Source organism: Rattus norvegicus, chromosome 5 (genome assembly GCF_036323735.1).
Source record: "Rattus norvegicus strain BN/NHsdMcwi chromosome 5, GRCr8, whole genome shotgun sequence".
Classification (NCBI taxonomy): Eukaryota; Metazoa; Chordata; class Mammalia; order Rodentia; family Muridae; genus Rattus; species Rattus norvegicus.
In genome coordinates, this window is record NC_086023.1 from 66,280,437 (window position 1) to 66,300,230 (window position 19,794).

The 19,794-nt window shown below is 48.3% G+C and overlaps 1 protein-coding gene and 1 long non-coding RNA gene across 2 annotated transcripts in view; one reads left to right on the plus strand and one right to left on the minus strand.

The window, feature by feature from the left end:
* Window positions 1-4,538: 4,538 nt before the first annotated feature.
* On the minus strand, window positions 4,539-18,100 carry LOC102551073 (uncharacterized). The gene is made up of 3 exons (XR_354003.5): window positions 17,467-18,100; window positions 9,349-9,455; window positions 4,539-6,322 (listed from the first exon to the last, which is right to left on the minus strand). It is a non-coding gene; the product is annotated as an uncharacterized LOC102551073 (long non-coding RNA).
* The window catches only part of Col15a1 (collagen type XV alpha 1 chain), a 105,627-nt gene continuing 102,942 nt past the window's right edge, over window positions 17,110-19,794 (plus strand). The window contains exons 1-2 of the mRNA NM_001100535.2: window positions 17,110-17,407; window positions 17,491-17,579. Of these exons, the coding sequence (NP_001094005.1) occupies window positions 17,397-17,407; window positions 17,491-17,579 (100 nt within the window). The 5' untranslated portion in view covers window positions 17,110-17,396. The remainder of the gene's footprint in view (window positions 17,408-17,490; window positions 17,580-19,794) is intronic.

Below are 19,794 nucleotides of genomic sequence, written 5' to 3' on the forward strand. Positions count from 1 at the left end.
TGTGAAGATTCTAAGAGCACGAGAAAAGAATCCTAGAAGTCGAGCCAGATCCCCTGGGCTCATGAAGAGACCAAAAGCATCCGTTTCCCAGGGATGGACAGAGTAGTGGAAGTGGCACCCGGGGTTCCTCACCCAGAATCAGCCAGCAGCTGCAATTTGAATTAGGGATGGATTAACCAGCAGTGGGAACCTTTGCAAGGACTTAACTCATCTAAAAAGAATGCTTGACATTTATTCTGAAAGATGTCTGTCTCTCAATCCTTGTAGCTCAAAATGATACCCCCCCACCCAAGTATATTTTGATGTGTTTCAAGTGGTCTCTAGTTCATTCTAAGACATCTATCAGAAGGAAAAGGTGCATGGAATTTTTAAAGCTTTTCAGTAAAGTTTTCTAGGAAATAATAGACTCAGGGTGCGGTGGGTCGAACACCCAGCTATTCAACACTTCATTCCAAGAAATTAAGTGTGGGAAAATCCCCTAATAATAAATGTGTGTGGACATTCCAAGGTGTCTGAGGGATTGATGTTTCCTTCAACCTTCCAGATCTTTGTTTTTAAGTATTATCCGAGAAGAGCTGGTTTTTATTCATTCATTTTCTCTTTCCTGGGATTACCAAAGTCCACAGCAGGAATACATTACTCTGCCAGGATTTGAAGGCACTTTGGGAAGCTTTTCACAATCTCTGTATGTAGACCACTCCCTCCCCATTCTAAAGCAAGTCCAGCAGAGCCACTGGGGCCTGGGACAGGGGCAGCTTGTGGGAACTGGAAAGCCCAAGTGCAGCAGGTCACTCGGCTTTCTGGACCGAGCTCTTGGTGAATCTCCCTGTCTTTACTGGTCTGAATATTCCCTCCTAGAGTGAGACCTGTGGACACAACTGGGCTTGTGACTCAGGTTTGAATGGGAAGGGAAGCCCTATTTGTCTTCCTGGGGCCAGCAGCTTCCTTAGTCTTAGGAGATGGACAATCAGCTTTGTGGAGAAGTCAAGAGAGAGGTGAAGTGACTTCCCCATGGGCACTCAACTGAATCTGAAGCCATGTCTCCTCTCTTTTTGGAATCTGTCCCCCTTATAATACTTGCTGCTTCCAGGCACAGGGAACCCTTCTTAAAGGAACTTATTCCTCCTTCAGACAGCTTCCCCCGACTGCCCCTCCATCCTTCCCACATCCAGCTTCAGCCTCCAGCCCTAGGTTCTAACACAGAGTTCCACAGGGCTGCCCTCTCATGTAGTCAGGGTACACAAATGCTTTGTGTTCCTGTCCAGCTGTGACCAGTTTTTAGACTTGTATTTCCTGAGGCCACCTTCTCTTCTAAGAAAGAAATGCCCTGGTGATTGGGAAGGTTCTTCATGTTGCTTCCCTGGAACAGAATCTGAGGCATTGCTCATTTATGCTCCTTGGGAGCTGCTGCCCCTTAGATCTACTGGACCCAGACAGTGCTATGGTTGCTGGTCCTTGCTGATCCTGCCATATCTAAGATGTCAGGGAAACAAAGGGAGGGTTTGCAGTCGTTCCTCAAATCCCCATCACAAATAGAACATCAGGAGAAGTCACCAAAAAGCAGGGTGTTTACAAAGAAGTTAGCAGTCCTGGGCATGCAAACAGAACCCGTTGGTCCTGTCTCAGCTCTGCCGAAAGCTGAAGAACTGGTGGGTATGGACTTTCTGGCCTGTGGTTACCTTGGTTACCTTACATATTTGACAAAGATGGGATCCTAAACCAGAGGCCAGTCTCTGGGGGTTCCAACATGACAGTTCCAACCAGTCACCCAAAGAAGGCAAATAGAAATCAGGGTGAAAGGAAGGGAAAGGAACTTCATCAAAGCAGCCATCTGGGAAGACAGGCACTGAGCATTCCAGCTGCCTCTGAGTGATAAAAGCCCTAGGCTTACACGTACACACACACATGCACACACACACACACATACACACATACACACACACATACACACGCACACACACGTACGCACACACACGCACACACACACGCACGCACACGCACGCACACACACACACACACAGAGGGGGGAGAGAGAGAGGGAGGGAGAGGGAGAGGCAGAAAGACAGAGATACAGAGACAGATAGAGACACAAAGGGAGGGAGGGGAAGGAGAAAGAGACAGAGAGAGACAGAGAAAGAGTAGAATGATGTCATTATGCAGGTGAAGGTAGGTACAGGATAGAACAAGGCCTGTCATTGGACGAGAAGGAAGGATGGGTGGGAGAGAAGTTTCAGAGAGGAGGAGGAGGAGACTGGAGGAGGCAGAAGAAGCAGCCGAGAGAACATGGAGGTGGATGTTAAGGTTCCTCTCTGCACGTTTACAGGTTGTTATGAATGTTCTTAATGGATGGATGTGTACAGGGCTTTGTATGTCTAGGTGGGCAATTATATCTTATCAATTGGATCAGAGGTTATTGTGTTTCATGTTCTTTCGTGTGGCAATTTAATTGAATTCAAGAGAGTTCGTGGTGGCTGGAGACACTGGGCCCACCACGGAATTGGGATGTTTATGTCTGGCACGGTGGCAACTTGCCTTGGGAAATAGACGGGTAGGGAGATTGTTGCCGGGCTCAGGGATGGAGCAAAGCAGGTGAGACACTGAGACACTTTGCTGACTGAGATGGAGATGTCTACCAGGTATCTTGGTGCACTACAGTGCCAGATCTAGTGTGGGATAAAAGACAGCTTTTCTTACAGTTTCACAGCAACACGGGAGCTGCAGAATTAGGCAGTTTGGGTCCAGCTGGCGTCTGGTTGATCTTCATTCTGTCTCAGGCCAACCCGGGGAGAAGTCCATGCTACTGGAGGGAGCGCTATTAAGGTATCTCTCATAATCATACGATTATTGTTTGTGCTGCTGTGCGGTGTGTGCCCCAGGACTGCACCAGGCGGTGATAGGTCTGGGAGGCTCTGTTACTCCTGGAAATCCTGAAGTGACTGCAGAGTTAGGCAAATACTGCCTAAGAGGTGCTCAGGTGTCTTTTAAGGGTGCTGACCCAGACATTGTAAATCAAGGTAACCCCCAGAGGGCATACCCAGAGCTCCATCACTCAGGTGGACACTGGACAGTGGACACTTACCATCACAGACGGATGCCCAGTGAGGGTGAGTGGGTCCCAAGCGGATGAGTAATTCCATGCATTATTGAGAAGGCTTCTCAAATCATATATCACCAAATGGGGTCAAATCCTCAGTGGGGCCAGCCCCATGGGCTACAGCATTGAGACTCGATAAGTAAATAAACAGGCGGATACATAAACAAATGCTCTACACGTTTGCAGCACCACCAGCACCCGAAGGAGCTCCACCTTCCTGCTCTTGTCTGCAATGGGCAGCCTGCCTGTGTCCCTCCTACTCACAGTTTCCCTCAACTCAGCATGTTTAAAGCGATTCTGATTCTGTGGTATGCCCAAGATGGTCCCCAAATCTTTGCTACCTCTCTCTCTCTTTGAGTTCTCTCTCTCTAGAGTTCTAATCCCTTTGCCTTGAACCTGGGCTGCCTTTAGTGCCCTTCTTGATTAATGGTGTAGGGCGGAAGCAAACGTCTTTGACGTCGGAGATGAGTAAGCAACGGGAAACCTTGGAGCTCCTGCGCTTTGGGATGCTCACTCTGGGGTGGGGGGTGGCAGTCACCATGAGATGGGGACAGCTAATCTGAGGATGCTCCAGCAAAGCCCCAGTTTCCTGTTGGGTGTCCTAGAGTGTCCTCAGATGCCACGAAGAGCAAGAGAACTGCCCGGGTGAGCACTGTCTAATTTCCTGACCCTCGATACCATAGCCTACATCGAATGTATCCAAATACTCTGGGATTTTTAGGGTGCTTTTGTTAACACAGTGGCAGATAACCAGGGCAGAGATCTGTTTCCCTTCTCCTAAAAACAGACAATAACAAAAGAAACAACAAAAACAAAAAACGAAACAAACAAACCAAAACAAACAACAACAAGACCAATGGTGGATTGCTTGATTGTGGCACTTGTGTGGAGGTCAGAGGTAAATGTGTAAGATTCAGAGTCCTTCCACCATGTGGGTCCTGGGTATTGAACTCAAGTCATCAGGCTTAGCAACAAATTCTTTGCCTGTTGAGCCAACTATTGGGTCATCCTTTTTCCATCTCCTGTGTGAAGTGGTGCCGTTTAATCTTGGGGTAGAACTTTGACTGCCTCATCCCTGGAAGGTCATGTATGTCTGCCTTCCACCCGCGTCACTGAACTAAGGCTCTCATGGAGGAGAATTCTACTCCAAGGCTCCCTTCCAATTCTCTCCTGTCTCCAAAGTTCCTGGATGAGAATTTAGATTTATTTCCTGCATTCAATATCCACCTCCAACTGATCAAGGCACAGAGTTCTGGGGATGAAATAGAAACTCTGAGACACTTAGCATCATTTCAAAGTTCCCTGACAAGAAGGTCCTTGTATGTGTCTCCATAGCAACCGAAAAACACAGAAATAAGAGATTGGTTAAGCATGACATGGTTTCTGCAGTAATGGAATCTGGTGTTTTTTGTGCCTAGAACAAAAACTACCTTAAAATGTTTTCCTTTTTTGCATACGTTTTTTTTATTGACCTCATTTGAAAAATCGATGTCTTCTAAGGACAATGAGTGATGGGCAGGACGCTTTTCCTCCCGACGTCTAATCTTTATTATTGGTGTATTTTTCCTGGAGAAATAACTAGTAACATCCATTGCTTTTTCTTAAAGAAATTCCAACTGTTATGGGAAAGTGGTGATAAGATAACAAGAAGGAAAATTGAAAACAAGGTACAAATCCATAAGCCCGCTGTTTTGACGTTGTGACAACTACGTTTTCTACATTTCCTTATTGCTTTTACAACTTGTGTGCATTTCAATATTTTTCCAGGCGTTTCCACCTAATATTTTATCATAAGCATTTTCTGTGACCCTTCATAAATTGTATACCCCTCATCTTTAATGGCTACAGAATATTTCTTCAAGGTTTAGACTTAACTGCCCTCCTTTCCCTTCATTGAATCTTTGGGTTGAGTCCAGTTTTTAACTGAGTAGCTCCTTGATAGATATTTTTCTGCATATGGCTTTTGCCATATTTCAGGGTATTTTCTTAGGCTAGCTTCCCAGAAAGGGATTACTGAGTCAAAGCCTATGAACATTTTTATGGCTTCAAAGTATCTTTTGAAGAAGGTAGGTGTTCCATTTCATGAGGTCCCCAAACATGAGAGAGGAAATTTGGCTTACAAAGAAAAAAAAAATCCCTCATAACATGTGCATGTTAGCATTTTGGCAAAAGGGCTGCTCTGATAGTTTTCTGAGTAATTAAAACTTGCCTTTCCCAATGAGACAAATATAAAAAGTTATGTTTTATTTTATTTGTTTCTGGGGACAGTCTTTTCTGAGACACTTTGTGCTTCTGAGTTTTTCTAGAGTTCCAGAAACCCTGTTCTTTCCTAGGTACTCACAGACCACAGGCAGCTTTTGGGCATGGGGGTAGGAGGGGTGGAGGCTAAGCCTATTCCAACCACAGATAGCATGTCAGACCCAGCATGTTGGTAGGAAAACTCCCAAGCAATCTTTTCTTGTGCTGTGTGGACAGTGAGGTGGACCTGATCAGTTCTGTTGCTCTTCTGGGAAGGCCAGTGAAACAATGAATGAAATATGAACGGGAAGCCGGAAGGTTCTGCCCTTTATCCACTAACTGACTTCAAGAAGGTTAGTGTTATTGGCTTCCTCATCTCTGTCATGGGGTTGAGGGCACAGCCCTGCCCTAGCTGCTGCGCTGAGCCTTTGAGCTAAGAGCTAAGGATGTCCTGATGGTCTGAACCATGCCAGCCAGCATCATCTCATATAGGTTCTAAGAACAGAGGCCACAGCAGAAGCAAAGCTTTTCCTTTGCTAGCTTGTTGGTGGGATGACACTAAGTAGGGGTGCTTGGCTGAGGCAGGGTTCTCCAGGCTAGAAGTGGGAGTGAGAGTGGGTATTGGGGTGCGCAAACACCTGGCTACACAGGTAGTGCACGAGGAGGACAGGCAGTATTTTGGAGTGGGCTATCTGTGTGGGAACAGAGAGTCCCAAAAACCAAGGAAGTAGGAAACTGAGGCAGGATGTGTGTGTGTGGGGGGATGTCCAAGGTGAGGAGTTGGACTCCATTTTCTGGAAGGGTATCTTTCAAACTTGTCGATAAAATGGTTGTTGAGAACGCTGTTACAGAGACACTGGGAGAAGGGATGAGATCACTTGCGATAGAGACTTAATGGCAGCAGATTGAACACTGTTGATGAAGGCTGGGGAGATCTTAGGTACAGAGAGATGGAACCCTCCACCCAGCGGGTCCAGGCTCTTGTCACTGCTGGGGAAAGAATTTAGAAAAGAGACAAAGTAAGGAATTGGGAGCAAGTTTACCTCAGAGCAAGGTGCACACTCTCGGGGTGACAGGGAGCAGAGACTGTGCTGAATGGGGGAGGTTATTGATGTGTTAAGGTGGGGAATCCCAGGAGTGAGTGGGGATTTTTCCTGATGAGAGTTTGATCTCATTCTTAGATCTGACCTGGTGTCAGAGGCACAAAGGGAACACACAGTTTGCAAGGCTGATGATACACAGATACCATTATAATGAGGCACAGTGGACCTCTTTGTCGGCCACACTGCTGCAGATGTCTGTTTATTTATTCATTTATGTCTCAAATGATAGAGGTGTGTGTGTGTGTGTGTGTGTGTGTGTGTGTGTGTGTGTGCCCACATGCACACGGGTGTAGGTGCCCATGGCGTCAGAAGAGAGCATCAATTCCAGTTCCCCCAGAGCATGAGCTCTGTGTATTTGCAAGCTTCTGGATATGAAGGCTGGAAATCAGACTCCTGCCCTCTGTAAGAGCACTGTATGCTAAAGTGCTGAGCCATCTTTCCAGCCCAATGAAGTCCCATGATTTTTTAAAAGTCAAGCAGGAAAGCGGAAGAATGATTCTCATCTTGAGAATTGCCCAACATTCCTATCCAATGGCTGATTAAATATTTTGAAATCATCACATGGGTCATTGCTTCTTCGTGGATCATGAAAACGATCTCAGGGGTGGGTGATCTGCTGATTTTGACCTTTAATAAAATGGAGCAGAATAAGGTGGGAGAGATCTGGGAATTATGTGGTAAGGAGAAGTGGTGCACGGTGAGTGCAGATGGGACTGGGAGCCCGATGGTCTCTATCAGTGAAGGTTGACAGCGACAGTCTGTTGGCATCTCTCAGTGTGTGCCACCAACACTGTTTTGCTGCAATATTTCATGTTGGGTAGACCACCTCTCCCATTGCTGAATATGATACCCTTGGCCTAACAAATGTTTATAGCATCCACTTTCATTGTGACAAAAGAGATTCCATTTCTGAATATTCCCAGAGCACTATTGAGCGTCTGTAAACCTTTGAACCCTTAGGGCTGAGGGAAGAGGAAGCTATAGCCTGCTGCCAATCACAGAGACCATTCCCTCTTCCCAATGGTACCCAGAGGAGTCAGGCTCTAATAGCCAGAGACAAGAGAGTGTGTTAAGACAAGGTGTGAGCAGAGAGATGGCCTGTCACTGCCCACTCTCAAAAGCAAAGTGAGGCGAAGTCATTTACCCATCACTTTTGGAACAAATGTCCTGTTCCCCTCTCTGGCTTAGTTCAAGGACACATTTGACAACACCTTACCCTTACGTGATTTTTATTACATAAAAATAGACTCATCCAGCATACTCATATTTGCCACGTCTTTTGTATAGTATTCAAAGAATGGCAGCCATTGTCTGTGTATCGATGGGGGAGCCAGGGAAAATGGAAGGCAAGAAGCCTGAGGGTATGGGGAGTCCTTACTCACCCTAGTCCTCTACTAGGAGAGCTGCACAGCTTAGTGTCTGTTCACCTTGGGAACAGGTACAAGGTCTCTTTTAGTCCTACGTAGCTTTCTTAGATCCTAAAAGCCTAATTCAACAAAATGCATTTTTTTCCTTCCTCTTCCCAAGGTGGGCGGGTGATGAAGTTCATCTAGGAGCGACATTAGCAGCGTGTCTCGGATGGAGGCAGTAAATAGATCATTGCTGGGACAGTTTTTGAAACCTAAGTGCATTCTCATGCGAGCAATTCTAGGACAGAGCTCAGCAAGCAGGTGCTGCAGTGACTCTAGACTACCCGTGACAGGCCTCGGGAGATGCTTACCTCCAACTCAAAAGCCCAGCATGAAGCTCCCCCCTCTAACTACACAAATACAGGGAACCTGGACTTTTTAACCTTCTTTTCACAAGGTACTGAGGCAGGCATGGCACAGACTAGAAAACAAATGAACCATGGCTGTTTGGTAGAGTGGAGCCCTCCCTGGGCTGGGTTTAACAGAGTGCATAGATACCTTAGGATATCTTAAAGTCACAGAGCATCGTTCCCAGTTCTGATGTGCAGTGGCCTTGACACCATGTATGAGAGAACTGGGCAGAGAGGAGGGCAAACGGAAGCAGTCAGGACTTCAGATTAACTGACGCTGGGCAAGTCCTCCCCCCTCTGGATGCCAGAGGAGCTGGTCTTGAAGGTCTCTGGCTGTTCTATTTGAGTCGCTATTCTATGACTCTGAACCCAGCCCTATTATCTAGAGACCGAAGTATTCAGTGATACGACTGATACATAAAATACTCACTGAATTGCTATTTGTGTGACTCAGTTAGGGGCTTTAGGCACTTTCTATTATTATGACTACTTTTTTCAGTTCATGAAATTTGAAGAGCAGAGTACTAGTGACTTTCCTAAGATCACACAGACTGTAAGGGGCTATTTCTGGATTTAAAAGTCTGTGGTCTAGTGTTTGAGTACCCTACATTGCTCATACATTCACAGACTGGGTAGAGTCCCCACTATCCTCTTGGAAATAACCATCACCTCCCTCTATTCTATGGCTTTTGGAAGCCCAAAGTCATCTTCAATATTTAAGCAAGCCCCCAGAGGCCAGCATTTTTGTGTTTTCCTTGGACACCAGCCTCCTGTGTCTAGTAACAAGCTATAGAGATGGTCCCTGAGAGGATAGTCTTCTTGCTTCTGGGTCCTGGTTGTAGCTCATCACAGTGTGTGTAGATTTTGTTCTGTTTCTATGACCTAGATACAGAACTTAGCAGTCCATCCATGACACCATAAGACTCCATTGCCCTAACAGGTCTCTGTGTTTGGTAGACCTAGCAAAGTCACGAGTTGTTGATTCTGGAAGAATTCTTGGGAATGGAGGGGCAGTAAAGTGGGAAAGTGGAAAGAGAAAATGGCCATCTGGTGCAGACTGGTTTGTCTTCCTCATGCCTCTAAAGAAGCTGCTTCTCGGGTCTCATCCGGGAGAGGAAGGGGAAAATATTTATTCACCCATTGTTTCTGCTTACCATTGTTCAAAGTTGTCCACATATTATTTCCTGTGCCTTTGCAAGGGGCTTGTGTGTGCACAGCAGACGAGCCCCACCGCATCTTACACTTCCGGCCCCATGAAGTCCTATGGCAGGAAAGAGAAGTGGCCGAGGGTTAAGGCACTGTCAAGTCATGCTCATGGCAAATGGTGGGTTCTGAGGTGACCTCAGTAGCAAAGGCTGTACAATGGCAAATGACCACCTGGAGGCAGGAAATGATAAAAGAGGATGGTCAGTGAAGCAGGAGAGGCCAGAGCTGTGCACTGGGTTGTGCAGCCCACCTGTGAGCTGCAGGGACTTGGAACCAGCCAGGAACAGACACTGCTCCTGAAAAGAAGTCCCCGACTCTCTGTGGTTGTGTTTTCCACAGTTCAGGTACTTGCAGTTAACTGTGACCCCAAAACATTAGATGGTTCATTCCTTAGCTTCCACTTCACACTACCCTGGGCACCCATTGACCTCACTCCCTCTAAAGATGAGACATTGAGTCATTCCATGTCATCACAGGACAAGAATGGAGTATGGACTAAGGAGAGCACAGAGGAGAGGGGAAAGGAGAGGGAAGGGGAGGAGAAGGGAGAGGGGGAGGGGGAGGGGGAGGGGGAGGGGGGGAGGGAAGGCGAGAGGGTAGGGGACAGAGGATGAGGAAGGGAGAGGGAAAAGGTAAGGGGAGGGGGAGGGGAGAGAGAGGGAGGGGGAGAGGGAAAGCTACATCCACAGGCTTTCGTTGAGTATATTGATATGACTACTCTCATTTATCAGTATTTCATAGTTGTGACTCTTACTGTGCCTAATCCATATAGTACATCTTATTGAAGTCCTGTATGTGTTAAAAATGGTGCTTGTGGGGTTCAGAACCATCTGCAATTTCAGGCATCCACTGTGGGGGTCTTAGAATGTACCCTAGAGAAAAGAGGGGATGGTTGTACTGTTACACAGGGCCTCTAATTTTATGGGAACACAATGTTCTTCACATATTTGAAGAAAAGAGATGAAAGACTGGTAGTCAGAGTCCCTTGTGTGAGCACAGCTAACTGACATCTCTGCAAAGCCAGAGAGTAAAGGTAACTCCATCCCCAGCTGAGCCTCTGGCCTCCTCCTCCTCCTCCTCACCCGCTCTAGACTCCCTTTGTTCTCAGCCCACACTACAGATGCTCCAGCCAGCTTGCCTGGAGAGACGGTCCAGACTTCATCCTGCTCTCAGACCTCCCGGCCATCATCCTGAGACCCAGATGCATCCGAAATCCTCTGGGTTGTTCTCTTCATCTATGCGTGTTCTCCGCCTGTACAAAGTAGCAGTGAGGCTGGCTCCTGGTACCCATCGAGCCTCACTGTCCTCCCCCCTTTTTCCCCAACACACACACACACACACACACACACACACACACACCCTATTTTCTGCCTGCTTGTCCAATGTCATGAGAAACTCCAAGTGACCCAGTCAAGCCACAGCTTCAAGATTCATGAAAGTACTGTTTCACTGGAAAAGCTTCTCTGCTGGAAACCACCATCCTGACCAGAGATTGCCCAGGGTTTCAGTGCTTCTCCTGAGGGAAGAAGACTTCACCCCAACACAATCCCTTGACTCCCAGACTTGTATATTTGGCCCTCACATCTGTGGGTTCTGCATCTGCTGATTCAACCCAATGCAGGTCAAAACCCGACATTCTGACTGTAGTATATGCAGACTTTTCTTTCCTCTGTTCCATGAACAATGCATACAGTAACTATGTGCATTAAGTCAAGACTGTATTTAATCCTGAGGTGATTTAAGATATATGGGACTCTGGGATGCCCAGCCCCAGCCACATCCTCAACACAACCTGCTCCTGAGGCTCGGGAACATCATGGAAGACAGAGCAGAAAGATTGCCAGAGGCAGGAAGTCAGCTGTGCCTTCTATACATGGCAGAGGTTAGGGTTCTATGGATGCCTTAGCAGGGCCTGCTGAGGGCAATACTAATAGACGTGCTAACATGGAAAAGCCCATGGGACTCCGCCCCCAGAAAAAGACCTGTAGGCAGCTAAGGGATGCCGAGAGCAGAAGCAGTCTTCCCCAGGGAGGAGCCCCACAGTTGATTATCCAATGCTAAGTGCTCAGTCCTAAAACATGTACATGGAAACAGCACTTGTATATTTATGTGTGTGTGTGTGTGTGTGTGTGTGTGCACATGCTCACGCATGTAGCAATAATAACTAACAGCCATGAATTTGAGAGAGAACGAGGAGAGGTCTTGGAAGGAGTTAGAGGAAGGAACGGGGATGGAAGGAAAGAAGGCAATTATATTTTAATTTTTAAAACTAATTAAATGAAATATATAGGAGGGTTGCATAGATATACAAATATCATGCCACTTAATATGAGGAACTTGACCAGTTTGGATTTGGGTGTCAGGAGGTCATCGTCTGTGGATACTGAGGGACATCTGTATCCTAGATTCGTGAGACACATTGGCCAGTCAGTGACTCTGTCTCCTACATTCTGCAGGTGAGTCCCATAACTCACAGGGCTGTCCCTCGCTGAGGCTTTAGCAGGCCTTTCTACCGTATCAATACCCAGTTGTGTTCTGTGCACATGCTCACACTGAGGGGTTCCTCGAATGGCCCCTCACCCACAGTCGCTCTTCTGCTATCAAATGGTTCTTTTTATTTGATCAACATCCTATGAACACAAGGTGGATGAAGCAGGCATTGCCTGTTTGGGGATGTAGTAGAGTTGGCAAAAGATGCTCAGCTAGGAAAGGCAAACCAGCACCAGCTGGGCTCTCTGAGGTGTCATGGAGATCGCAGTGTGGGCATTTGTGGCCAGTGGAGTAGACAATCACTGTCACTGGGGCATGCTTCAGAGGGGAGGAGTCCATGCTGTTGGACAAGAAGGAGGACTGACTGGTCTCCCCAGGACCATTGCAGAGTTTTCTCTGTGGTGGATAGTCCCTAGCGAGCAGTGTGAGATACATAGGCTTTGGGCTTATACAGGCCAGTCCACAGTCCTCTTTCCTATGTTTTCTTGTGGAGATGGTGGGGTTGGGGATGGTGGTGTCTGAATGTAGGCTTGCCTGAGTGGAGACCAGAGATCAACTTTGGGTGGCCCTCATTTTTTGAGACAGGGTCCCTCACTGAACATGGATCTCACCATTGGCCATTTCTTGTAGTCTGGCTGACCAACAAACCCCCAGGATCCACCAGTCTCCGTGCTGGGGTTACAGTTGCTCACACCAAGGTAGGTTTTTATATGGTTTCTTAAATTCCAGTCCTCAGGTTTATACGTCAGGTCCTAGAGCTGCTAACATCTCCTCGGCCCTCCCTGGGACTCCCTGTCCTGAATCAGCCATCCTTGTCTTTCACACTGCTGGCCATCATCCAAGACCTGCACCAACTTCTCAGGCCTCTCTCTAAGTGGTCTCTAAGGCCACTCCTCCCTCCTTCAGAGAGGTGGGCCAGCGCACAACCTAAGGGTGCACCTAGAGGGAGAGTTCTCATTACCTTTGCCCTTCACGGTCACTGTGGAGGGGGGATGCAGGACTGTACGCCTACACCCCGTGAGGACTTGCACAACACCCTCATTTATCTGCGACACAGCTCTGCTCTCCCCTTCCCTTGCTCACTGGTTACAATAAACCACCCATGAAGCTGCAGATGGGAGTTGAAGAAGGGCCTTGGCAATGGATGACACAAGGGGGCTGCCTACCTGTTCCCATGGTTACCTGTGCTTTCTGTACCTTTGGGGCCAAGTCTCAAGTGCCTCTATACACTGAGCTTCCAGTAGAATCTTTACATCGGCAACTTGACTTCTGCAGGGAAAAGTCAAGTGAGCGTTCTTGAGACTACTTTCCCACTTTGAGATAGCAAGGCAGAAGCAATCCAGACTCCGGGAAGTACTGAGGGCAGCAGCAGCAGCAGCACCAGGAGTTAAAAGGAAAGGGTGTGCCAAACCCCTGGAAAAGGCCACATGAATGTGGCACATGATTGCAGCTCGTCCTGAGCCTTGCCAGATGCTAACATCAATGGCAGCTGCAAGGCAGATGCAGTGTATTTACTAGAACTGATCAACACGGCCTTTGGTAGTGAGTTGCAGTAAGATCCCACATGTGGGGTCTCACGGAAGGTTCCAAAAAGAGTGTACTTTCACATGGTAAAGATGAGAACATATTGTAGTGTGTTATACTGCAGGTACATCGACTCTTCAGTGTTCACTATTGTGTAGCCCTCGGTAATGTTTGTCCCTCTTCTATGTCGATGATATCATAATAACGGGAGCTTGTAAGCAGTGAGTGACAGGTGACAGACACTTCAGATACTGGGCCAAGGACCATGGATATGTGAAAGTGTGGAAGAGAAATTCCCTTCTCTCATCCTTGGCTACCCAGACAACAGCATCTGAAGTGAGTCTTAGGTGCCTCTGTGCAGTGAGTATCATCCTAGGGAATAAGGGTGAAGGAAGGGGGCGTGTGGCAGCGAAGGAGGAAGAGCCCATAAGAGGCCTTAGCTGTGTGCATTGTGAGAGCACATTCCAAATGCCTTAAGAAATTCCTCAAAATGTAGCTGGAGGTATAGCTCAGGGAAGAGTGCCCGCCTGCTGTGTGCCAGGCCCTTGGAGTATTCCTTGTAGGGAGGGAGAGGAAAAGACCAGGAATGAGAGAAAGGTTAAGAAATCACTGTTTTTGTAACACAGGATCTGGAAGAAAAAAAAAAGAAGTACTAGCCATTTTCCATTGGCTAAAAGAATTGGGAAGGGGGAATTTAATTTTGTCATGCTTGCAGACAGAATAGGCTCCAGGGCCTGAGAAAACATTCAAGGGATGTGGACAGGGGACAATGGCCACTATGCACATAAATGACAGGAGAGAGGAGGTAGGAGCACATGGACAGGACACTGGGTGTGTGCTTAGGAACCCTCTGTTGCACCCTCTCTCCTGTTTTCTCCTGTCCTGCTGTCTTGTCAGATTTTCTTTTTTTTTTTCTTTTCTTTTTTTTCAGAGCTGGGGACCGAACCCAGGGCCTTGCGCTTGCTAGGCAAGGGCTCTACCACTGAGCTAAATCCCCATCCCCCTTGTCAGATTTTCAAATCCATAATCATGTGACATGCTGAACAACAAGCCTCCTTCACATAGACACAGCCAAGGTCTCATACATTCATGGTTTTCTCTCGATTATCCGAGACGCAGCCTTCTTCCCCAACTGTTTCACTAAGTTCACTTCTCGCAGGCTGGTGATGTCTGCTTTTCCTTCTCATTGATCAGATGCAGAGGGCAGGCTTTGTATATCTCCTGTGAGATTGCAAAGGCACATCACACCCACACACTGAGAAAGTCCAGCTGAGAAAGCTGTGCACTGACTCTTGGTAACCGCTTTCCAAACCAGGTCTGGGGCGCTCCTTCCAGGTTCCTGTGCCCTCCTAGCTGCTGGAGACAGTCTGAAGAATGCCCTTGGATACAGAGCCTTCTGGGACACTTGGCTGGATTGTAGGAAAATGGACAGCTTACTCATTTAGTCAAGTTCTGGAGAATTCGGGACATTAAATCCCCAGTCTCCACACGTCCCGGTCTTGAAGATTAGCCTGAACCATGGTAAACAGTTTAGACTAGCTAGAGTATGACATGATGCTTCCTTTCGGGTATTTCTACAACTACACATTGAATGGAAGGAAATCACTTAAGCCCTCACGGCACTGTCTGGAAGGAGGTGGAATGCCTTGCTTGGCTTCCTGCCCCATCAGTCCCATACCCACAAGGGACCATCTCCCGACCCTTTCAGCTCCTAGGCCTGAGATATCCCCTGTCTTAGACCATAACCCCCACCTTCAGACAACACAGTTGTCTTGCTTGTCTTTTCCAGGTGAAAGAGACACAAGTTGGCACTGTTGACCAGGCTCTATTTCCAATCACCGTGTGAGAAAAGACCCAAGGGACCTTTGTCTTCAGGTTCTGAGGAATTGGTCTTAGATGCTTACCTAGAATCAACAAATGTGTACACAGGACTTCCCTGAGAGGGTTGAAAAGGAGTCTACTGCATTGCCCAGCGCTGATAAGTTGAACCACACTCAAGCCCCATCAGCTGAATACAGCATACTGTATACATACATACAGCATACATACAGCATACTTCATCCTGCAGGCAACACAGAGGCCGGGCAGGCCAGGCTTGTGGCACAATGTTATCTCCTATGTATACACAAGCTTTATCTGTGTATTGAATCTGTGCTCTTCCCCATCTTCATTTAGAAACAGCCTTCTCTCTCCACAGATCTTCCGTTTGCCCATTTGGCACAGGTTGGTGAGCTCTCAACCCAGTTCCACTCTGACGTATGAGCAAAGACGGACTTCAAGTGCAGTATTAAGTAGGACCGATCCTTCGTCAGGAAACAGGAGATGGTGGCAACCACGATAAACTGGAGATTATTGCCTGAACCGATTCAATTCCAATAAAATTGGCCTCGAAAATGCAGATTCCATGTCAATAGGTCTACCTGAACTTTAATAATCCACAAATTTGGGTTTTAAAGGAAGGTTTATCAATTTGCATGCAAGTGTATCTGTGTGTCTGTATGGACATGCATGTGGGAGTGCCCACAGAACCTAGAGGAGGAAACCCCAGAACTAGAGTTGCAGGTGATCGTAGGCCACTGTTCGTGGGTGCCTGGAACTTGGGTTCTCTTCAAGAACACTACATGCTCTTACCCTCTGAGCCATCCTTCCAGCCCTACAAAATATGAATCTTAACAAACATGTCATAATTATTAAACGCTGTTATTCTTAACCTTTTCATTTGGAACAGCCTTGGGTGCTGCAGTCTTCTTAGGGAAAATCTTTCCAGGAAGCCAGTTACAGATCTGGCTGATGCGTTTTGCACAGAATACAGAAATCCAGACCCAAGAAAGCCAGCTTCCCATGGTTAGTAACTTGTAATAAGTGTTATACCCAGCACAGCAGGCACAAAAGGGGAAAGAGAGTTCACCTCCATAGACATCGTGAACAGATGTCAAAGCCACTGTAAGTGGGCAGTGTCCTTAGAATGCTGTCTTCCTTGTTCCTGCCTTGGCTCCTGGTGCCTCAGCCCTGGTGCCTCCCTTAAAAGCCTATCAATTGTGCTGCCTGTCTTGACCCCTGTGGTCTGAAGGTGCCATCATCACAGCAGGGGAGACAGCAGTGAGCACTGTACTGTGCTGGCCACTCTGAGCATTAACTTCGTGGCCTGAGAAGGGACCAGTCCCCACCCCCACTTTCCCTGCAGTGCACTAGAAACTTCAAGAGTTCCTGGGGATAGCACGCATAAAAGCCAAGCTCCCAACTCCTGCCCTCTGTGTTGCTTGTTAGTTAAGGGGTGTCTTGTCCCCAGCAGGCAGGTCATACACCTGACTATGTGCCCTGGCCAACGTTGAGGGTTTGTTGTTTCCTCCAATGTTGATTTTCTTGTATGGTTTACTGGGTGGACACCTTGATAAATTGCTTGCCTTCTCTGGACCGTCTTCATTAACTTGGGGACAGGCGGAAGGAGGCCAGATCAGGTTTGGTCAAGGTTTGGGAATTCCAAAATGTTCAGTGCACACTCCATGAAGCCTTCAAAGTCCTAGCTCTGTGCATGACTTCCGTCCCCACCGCGCTTCTCTGGGCAAGCAAGCGGGATCCTGGTTGGTGTGCTGGGCGTGGCACAGCAACCAGGAGCAACTTCAACTGTGTGGCTTTGGGACACTGCCACTCCCCTCTGAATCTCAATAGCCTAGTCTGTCCTATAAGGAAACCCCAGCTATCCCAGGCGGCCCTAAGGTTGTGGAGCTCTGTGTCTGCATGCAGGACTTTCCTCGCGTGTTACATAAGGCCCTGGGGTGGCGAGAAGAAGGGGGCGTAGGGAGGCGCGGCGGGAACCAGCGGCGAGGTGGGGCACCGCGCGTGGGGGAGCGCAGGGCGCGGCGGAGTCGGGTTTCAGAGCGCGGGTGACTCAGGCACGGGCGGCAGCCGGGATCCCGCCGCCGCCGCCGAGCGCCGCCTTTGTTCCGCGGGCAAAGTGGAGCTGGGGTCCGGCAGCTGCACCATGACACACAGGTAGGACCCGCGCCCCACGGCCCCTGAGCCTTGGTCTCGCCGCCCGACCCCCACCTCACCTTCTCTGCCACCGCTTCTTGCAGGAGGACCGCGCAGGGCCGGCGCCCGAGGTGGCTGCTCTCCATCATCTCCACGCTGCTTTCCACCGTCCTGCAGACGCGCGCCGCGACAGGTAAGCCACAGCCGCCGTTTGCGCGCCCGGGTGCTGGGGCGCCTCATTCCTGGACATAAAAGGGAGTCCTTGCTTGGTGCAGCGCACAGGCGGTCTTGCCCCGTGTCCTCCCGGCCCCCCGGGTTCCTGGGCTCTGAGGCGTTTGCTTCAGCCAGGGCACACAGAGTATCTGAGCTGGATGTGGCTCCTCGGAGAAGGCAGAGAGGGACTTTAGTTGTACAGTGACACCACACTGCCAGTGGGAACAGTATCCCAAAGCGCGCTGAGGTCCTGCACACTGGGCTGTGAGTTGAGCAGATCCATGGGAAACAAGGTCTCCGGCAGAGATACCTTGACGTCCTGGTTGTTCCTAACAGAACAGAACAGAGTCGCTAGCCCACTTGATTCAGCCAGAGTCCTGAGAGGTCCCCATCCCTGCAGAACAGAGGTGCAGTGGATGATGGACTAAGCCTGAGAAACTGATCTTTCTTTCTCTTCTGAGGGCATCAGAAGCTTGAGTTAAAGTGGGTCTGACTTAAAGTCAAGCTGCCTGGGTGTGAATCGCTCCTCTGCCGGGTGACTGTGGGCAATACTTTTCACTCTGAGTGCCTCAGTTTCCTCATCTGAAAGGAAGGATTAACTAGACTCTCATAGTTCCCAGAAAGGTTGAGAAGTGTAATGGACAGAGGGAAAATAATGTCCTTTCCATGCTTCTGGGTACTTAGCAGGCAGAAGGAAAGATACCTTTCTCTTCACAGAAATGTGTGTGTTGAAAAGCACTCTTTGAGAGGCTTAGGAAGTGGTAACTATGAAAACCAGAACTCAAACCCAGTTTGGCATGTTCTTGTCCTCCCTCACCCGTTGCATTGAAGACGCTTGGAGCCAGAGCCTCTCACCCATTTGGATTTAGAGGAGTTAGCGAAGCTGGTCTGGGATTGGTGATGGTTTAACTCCTTAGGTACTTGAAGAAGCCTGGTACCACTCTGCCTGTGGTGTGCAAGGGAGTGAGTGAGACGCAGAAGCAATGATAGCTTTTCCTGCCAGGGTGCCCAGCCTGGTGTTTCTTGCAGATCAAAGGGCAGTTGGAACCGAGTTCTGGCTTCTCCTGAGGATGACCAGTGTGGAAACCTTGCAATTTCCCATATGGCATAGGGCTTTGCCAAGTCGGCGGCAGAGGGCAGCTGATGACATTCAATGCTCCTTTGGGATCTGAAGAGGGATCCTGGAGCCCTGAGCTGTGTAGATCTTGCATGCAGTTTCCATGGCTAACCCCCACCCGACCCTGCATCAGTTGAGGTCTGAATGGGGTTCCCATCTCAGTCCCTCTCCCAGGAGCTGGGAACCAAGGACTGAAGATGCCCTCCCTATCCTGAGCACACGGAACCCAAGCCACAGCTTTCTAAGTGTCTAGAGTAGAATCTGATCCAGGTGCTCCTACTCCAGAGACTTTGTTGTCAACCATCAATCAAAAAGAGTTTTCCAGACAGAGATGGCTTTAAGGTCTCCCAGTTCCTGATGTCCTCCTCGTGACGGGAGCCTAATGCACCTCCAAAACTCTTAGACCCTACTGCTCTTTGGGTCATCTCCTTCCTAAGAGGGGAAGCCCAGAAGGGGCATGCAGTCATCCTAAAGCTACTCAGTTGTCCCAAGGTAGATCTGTGGTAACCTGCAAATCTGTGGGCTCTGGGGGACATTCCTCTACAGGGCCATTGTTCAACTGGCTGTTAGGAAATAGGAAGGAAGGAAGGAAGGGAGAGAAAAAGGCCATGCTATGCATGATGGCATATGTTTGTAATCCTAGCACTAGGAATGCTAAGGCAAGAGGATTGTAAGTTCAAGGCTGGCCTGGGCTCCTTAACTAGATTATATTTCATTGGACCCCCAAGACTTCATAGCTTTATAGGAGTCAGTCGGCAGAGTTCACGCCAGCCCCATTGATGCAGCTTCACAGACAACAGTACCGAGGGAAGGTCATTGTCTGTGAGCACATGGCCTCGTTGGTGGAAGTACAACTGGGAGAAAGTTTGCTCTTGACCACTAACCTAAATGTTTAAGCTTGTTTCGTTTCCCCAGTAGTTGGGCAGCTTATTAAACACTAGCTATTCGTTACACCACTATCTAGTGATTCTACTCCTTTAATGTCTGTTTAAGTGAAGGAAAGTCATATGCCCACTCACAACCTTTTATGTAACCCTTCATAATGACTTTATGCATGATGGTGAAGCACAGAAACAAA